The sequence below is a fragment of the Nomascus leucogenys genome, chromosome 11 (assembly GCF_006542625.1).
Source record: "Nomascus leucogenys isolate Asia chromosome 11, Asia_NLE_v1, whole genome shotgun sequence".
Classification (NCBI taxonomy): domain Eukaryota; kingdom Metazoa; phylum Chordata; class Mammalia; order Primates; family Hylobatidae; genus Nomascus; species Nomascus leucogenys.
Window position 1 is genome coordinate 55079008 of NC_044391.1, and position 6000 is coordinate 55085007.

A 6000-nucleotide genomic window follows, 5' to 3' on the forward strand; every position below is an offset into this window, starting at 1 on the left:
AGGTTGTAGTGAGCCGAGATCACGCCATTGCACTCCAGCCTGGGTGACAGAATGAGACTCTGTTTCCCCTAACTAAAAAATAAAAAGAATGTTGATAGCTGGGGCTGTGAATATAGGGCTTCTCTGAAGGAATAAGTGCACAGGCAGAATCTGTAGGAGGAAAAGGAGAGCTGTGCAGTAGATAAAAAGTGTGTCAAAATAAATAGGCCCTGTGCGGTGGCTCACGCCTGTAATCCCAGCACTTTGGGAGGACAAGGCGGGGAGATCACCTAAGGTCAGGAGTTCAAGACCAGCGTGGCCAACATGGTGAAACCCCATCTGTACTAAAAATATAAAAATTAGCCAGGCATGGTGGCAGGCACCTGTAATCCCAGCTACTTGGGAGGCCAAGGCACAAGAATTACTTGAACCCATGAGGCGGAGGTTGCAGTGAGCTGAGACTGCCATTGCACTCCAGCCTGGGCAACAAGAGTGAAACTCGGTCCCAAAAAAAAAAAAAAAAAAGTAAAATAAGAGGCCAGGCGCGGTGGCTCATGCCTGTAATCCCAGCACTTTGGGAGGCCAAGGGGGGCGGATCACGTGAGGCCACGAGTTTGAGACCAGCCTGGCTAACATGGAGAAACCCTGTTTCTACTAAACATACAAAAAGTTAGCCAGGCATGGTGGCGTGCGCCTGTAATCCCAGCTACTCAGGAGGCTGAGGCAGGAGAATCGCTTGAACCCGGGAGGCAGAGGTTGCACTGAGCTGAGATTGTGCCATTGCACTCCAGTTTGGGCAATAAGAGTGAAACTCCGTGTCGAAAAAAAATAAAAATAAAAAATAAAATAAATTTTAAAAATAGATAAAACACTGTGTCTTGATTGGGGAAAGAAATTTGAGGAAAATAGACAGCAAAGGAGCAAGTAGGAAGCTTGGACGAAGAAAGTGAAGGGAATAAACAAGAGGGAGGCCTGAAATGAATGTTAGAAATTTTGGGTAGGACAAAGTCTACTTAGCAGTTATCTGCCACAGAATAGGCCATTTGCATACATGTCCCAGTGATCACCCCTGTTCTGCTTTTTCCCCACCCTGGTCTGCAGCCTGGAGATGCCCAAAGATGAGCTGCCCAACCATAACTGCATTAAGCACCTGCGCTCAGTGGTACAGCAGCAGCAGACACGCATCGCAGAGCTGGAGAAGACGTCAGCTGAACACAAACACCAGCTGGCGGAGCAGGTAGGCCCCAAGACATGGGGGAGAACATATCCCTCATATGCAGATAACTGCCTGCCTGTGGGTAATAAAAACCAGTTGTGAACACACAGACCGGTGCTTACACTTGTGAACCTAGATGAGTGGATATTCTGCCTGTGGCTTAGCAGGGAATCAGATTGGAGCTCTCCTTGACTTTTCTCCATCCCATTCATAGCATTAATTCACCTAACAGTTATCAGATGCCCCTTCTGTGAAGGCACATTTGTAAGTACTAAGGAGACAGCTGTGAGACAGTCTTATCCCTGTCTTCCTGAAGCTTACAAACTGGTTGTTCTTCAGATCTCTCAGTTGCCCTCATTCTTGGATAAACTTTTGTCTTTTTTCTGCTGTCTGCCTTAACCATTATTCTTCTTCCCCACAACAGAAGCGAGACATCCAGCTGCTAAAGGCATACATGCGTGCAATCCGCAGTGTCAACCCCAACCTTCAGAACCTGGAGGAGACAATTGAATACAACGAGATCCTAGAGTGAGTGTCACTCAGGACGTGGAGTGATTTCACGTCCTGACAAGGCCTGAAAGGAGGAAGAGCAGGAGAGTAGCAGAAGGAGGGCATTGGAGAGCTGGGCTGGGGGTCACTGCTTCTCAGATATTGTCATTAAGGAAAGGGGAAGAGGAGAAGGGGATAACCCTTAGCTCCACTACAGGATGTCTTATACGTTTGGGTGGATGGAAGGGAAAGCCTGCCCAAGGATGCACTTTATCCAGAATTAGGTGAGTACCCATGTACAAAGCACTGTATTAAAGGCTGTGGAGTGCTAGGAGGGCCAAAAAGAAATAGAAGATATCGTCCCTGTCTTCAGGTAGCTTACAACCCAGAGAAGAGGAGGCAGAGTGCAAGTCCAGGAAAGTGATCTCTAAAATGCAGCAAAAACAAGCGAAGTATACAAGTGAAGTCTAAGATCTCTTTCAGTTCTGGAGTCCTATACAGTTCATAGACTAAACTGTAAGTGTGAATCAATATATATAGGGCAAATAGTGCTGAGTGGGACATAGGATAGAGGAATAATTGTTTTACTCACTAAACATAGAGCACTAACCGTGTTAGGCGCTATATGTGCTAAGTATTGGAATTTCAAAGAAAAGTAACAGAGACAGAGTGCAGACTTGTGGAATTTAATCTGGTGAGTAACGTGTGGTGACTCAGTTGGGACCAACTGGGGAAAGATTTGGGGTTTCTGAGCCAATGATGGAAGGAAAGAAGGAAGAATAGGTAAGCTCAGTGCAGAGTGGGTAGTTATTTTTATTAGCAGAAAAAGCCAATACAGAGAAAGGAGATGAGCTGGAATGACCATCTTTAACCACCTCCACACAGGTGGGTGAACTCCCTTCAGCCAGCAAGAGTGACCCGCTGGGGAGGGATGATCTCGACTCCTGATGCTGTGCTCCAGGCTGTAATCAAGCGCTCCCTGGTGGAGAGTGGCTGTCCTGCTTCTATTGTCAACGAGCTGATTGAAAATGCCCACGAGCGTAGCTGGCCCCAGGGTCTGGCCACACTAGAGACTAGACAGATGAACCGACGCTACTATGAGAACTACGTGGCCAAGCGCATCCCTGGCAAGCAGGCTGTTGTCGTGATGGCCTGTGAGAACCAGCATATGGGGGATGACATGGTGCAAGAGCCAGGCCTTGTCATGATATTTGCGCATGGCGTGGAAGAGATATAGGAGAACTCGACTGGCTATCAGGAAGAGATGGAAATCAGAAAATCCCATCACTCCAGCAGCTGGGACCTGAGTCCTACCCACTATTCTTAATACTGTGGCTTATACCTGAGCCACACATCTCCCTGCCCTTCTGGCACTGAAGGGCCTTGGGGTAGTTTGCTCAGCCTTTCAGGTGGGAAACCCAGATTTCCTCCCTTTGCCATATTCCCCTAAAATGTCTATAAATGATCAGTCTGGGTGGGAAAGCCCCCACCTCCATCCGTTTTCCTGCTTAGGGTCCCTGGTTCCAGTTATTTTCAGAAAGCACAAAGAGATTCAGTTTCCCTGGAGGATCAGGACAGAGTAAGGAATCTCTAATCGTCCCTCTCCTCCAAAACCAGGGAATCAGAGCAGGCAGGCCTGTTGACTCTAAGCAGCAGACATCCTGAAGAAATGGTAAGGGTGGAGCCAAATTTCTAGAAATAAGTAGTGAGGCCAGTAATTGGCCATCACTGATGGTCCTTAGGGAAAGACTGGACCTCTGTGCCAAGCAGTATCCCTGTTCAGCCCACCTTAAAGGTGCAGGCACCCACTGGGTCTACCAGTATGCAGGTTGGGATACTGAAAGTTTCCAGATGAGCTCTTTCCTACAAGTTTTCATAATTAGGGAATGCCAGGGTTTAGGGTAGGGGTTGATGTGTTTAGCAAGAAGCTACTCCTAGCTTTTGCTAAAATATGGTTGGCACTGCCTCTTGTGGCACAGGCCATAATTGTTCCATAGACCCCTCTCTAGCCCTGTGACTGTAGTAGTTACTTTGATAATTTTCTTTGGCCATTGTTTGTTTATATTTCACAAACTCCACCTACTGCCCCCCCCCCCTTTTTTAAGAATGGCCTGATCATGGCTATCTCAGCCACATTGTTGGCAATTTAATTTATTTACTTCCTTTTTTTTTTTTTTTTAAGAAAGGAAAAAAAAAATCAAACTTTAAACTTTTCTTTTGATGTTCCTATTGTGGGGATTCTGGATAGGGTGGGACAGGGATGGGGGTGTGTTTTATGTTTTTTCCTTTTCAGCACAACCTTTGGCTTTAATATAGGAAGAGCCAAGGGAGTCCTCGGCTGAACTTACGATATCTGCCCCAAACCTCTGTAACCCCAACTGAAATGAGGAGCTTCCTCTCTTCCTGTGAAGGATATGACAGTCCAGCATCGATGCCTGTGCCCTCTGGAAAAATTTCCTCCTAGCCCTTCCAGGGCCTCATCATAAAACTCTGGATTTAGAGTATTCATTTTGAAGGCAACCCCCCCTTCCCCAAGTTTCCTTGGAGCTGTATAGCTGGGTTCTAAGCTTCACCGTGCAAATCAGAAATTTTCTAAGTACAGGCTGTGCCGTGTCTCACCCACACCCCCCTGGGGACTTCAGTTCCATTTCAGGTTACCTGGGGCATACCTTGATCCCTAGAGTGACTGGCAGAGTAAGAGAAGGGGAGAGATAATAGGTGTGATTATTTTAATATGGAGGTGGGAGTGTGGTTGGAGATAGAAAGGCTCCTCCCCACCATGTCATGGCTTCCTCTCAGAATTTTATTCCAGGCTAGCTTGCTGCAGGTCTGGGTAGTTGGATCATGGCTCCACTGGGATTGGGGTGGAAAGCTTGAGGGGAGTAGGGTTCCAGCTCCGGGACATTGTGCTCAGGAATTTGAAAACGCTGCTATACTTATTCTGGTTACTACATTTCTTCCACTCCCCTTTCCCCTACCTGCCTTACAAAGGCTCATACTGTCCTGTCCTTACCCTCAGATGGAGCCAGGAAGCTCAGTGAAAGGCTTCCCTACCCTTTGCACTAGTGTCTCTGCAGGTTGCTGGTTGTGTTGTATGTGCTGTTCTATGGTGTTGACTGCACTAATAATAAACCTTTTACTCAATTCTCTAAATTCTTCAACATTACTCCCTTTCTTGGGAAGGTTTCCCCTCTGCTTTTGCCTTTCTCTCACCTTAATTCCCCTTCTTCCTTACTTTGTTACCTACCCTTATCTTAGCGCTAACTTCTCTTTCAGGAGGATGTCTGGGAGTAGTGTGCACTTCACAGCTGCTTTCCGTGTACCCTCCTGCATTCTTCCCTCCTAATTCCTGTTCTGTAGCAGCCAAAGCTCTCTCTCTAGTGATCTGAACTGTGTGCTTCCCAGGGTCTGCCTTTATCCTAAATTCCATGTCTTCCCTGAGTGGTTCTGAGATTTTGGGATAATTTCTACAGAAGATACGTATATATCTTTTTCCTTTGTCCCACAAGCAACTTTGCTTTAGAATCTAGATTCCTTTGCAGGCAGAGAAGTCTCCACCCCCCAGTGTTTCCTAACTAAGAACATAAATGTGAGGAGGGAAATGTACTTGCAGAGGTTTCATAATTATTTACTTATAAAAATAGTCTTCATAGCCGGGCGCAGTGGCTCACGCCTATAATCCCAGCACTTTGGGAGGCTGAGGTGGGTGGATCACAAGGTCAGGAGTTCGAGACCATCCTGGCTAACACAGTGAAACCCCGTCTCTACTAAAAATACAAAAAATTAGCCGGGCGTGGTGGCGGGCGCCTGTAGTCCCAGCTACTTAGGAAGCTGAGGCAGGAGAATGGTGTGAACCCGGGAGGCGGAGCCTGCAGTGAGCAGAGATTGGGCCACTGCATTCCAGCCTGGGCGACAGAGCAAGGCTCCGTCTCAGAGAAAAAAAAAAAAAAAATAGTCTTCTTAGCTGGGCACGGTGGCTCACGCCTGTAATCCCAGCACTTTGGGAGGCTGAGGTAGGTGGATCGCAAGGTCAGGAGATCGAGACCATCCTGGCTAACGTGGTGAAACCCTGTCTCCACTAAAAATATAAAAAAATCAGCTGGGCAGGCGCCTGTCCTCCCAGCTACTCAGGAGGCTGAGGCAGGAGAATAGTGTGGACCTGGGAGGTGGAGCTTGCAGTGAGCTGAGATCATGTCACTGCACTGCAGCCTGGGCAACAGAGCAAGACTCCGTCTCAAAAAAAAAAAAAAAAAAAAAACAGTCTTCATAAGTATTTGCTGCTACCTTTCCCTGTTATAAGAAAAAGGATAGCCAGG

The 6000-nt window shown here is 47.2% G+C and overlaps 1 protein-coding gene across 2 annotated transcripts in view; it reads left to right on the plus strand.

Moving 5' to 3' along the window:
• The window catches only part of RNF41 (ring finger protein 41), a 28418-nt gene extending 23581 nt beyond the window's left edge, over positions 1-4837 (plus strand). For both annotated transcript variants that reach the window (XM_030822443.1, XM_030822444.1), the window contains 3 exons: positions 1081-1216; positions 1620-1723; positions 2570-4837. In XM_030822443.1, the coding sequence (XP_030678303.1) occupies positions 1081-1216; positions 1620-1723; positions 2570-2921 (592 nt within the window). In that variant the 3' untranslated portion in view covers positions 2922-4837. The remainder of the gene's footprint in view (positions 1-1080; positions 1217-1619; positions 1724-2569) is intronic.
• The last annotated feature ends 1163 nt before the right edge of the window (positions 4838-6000 follow it).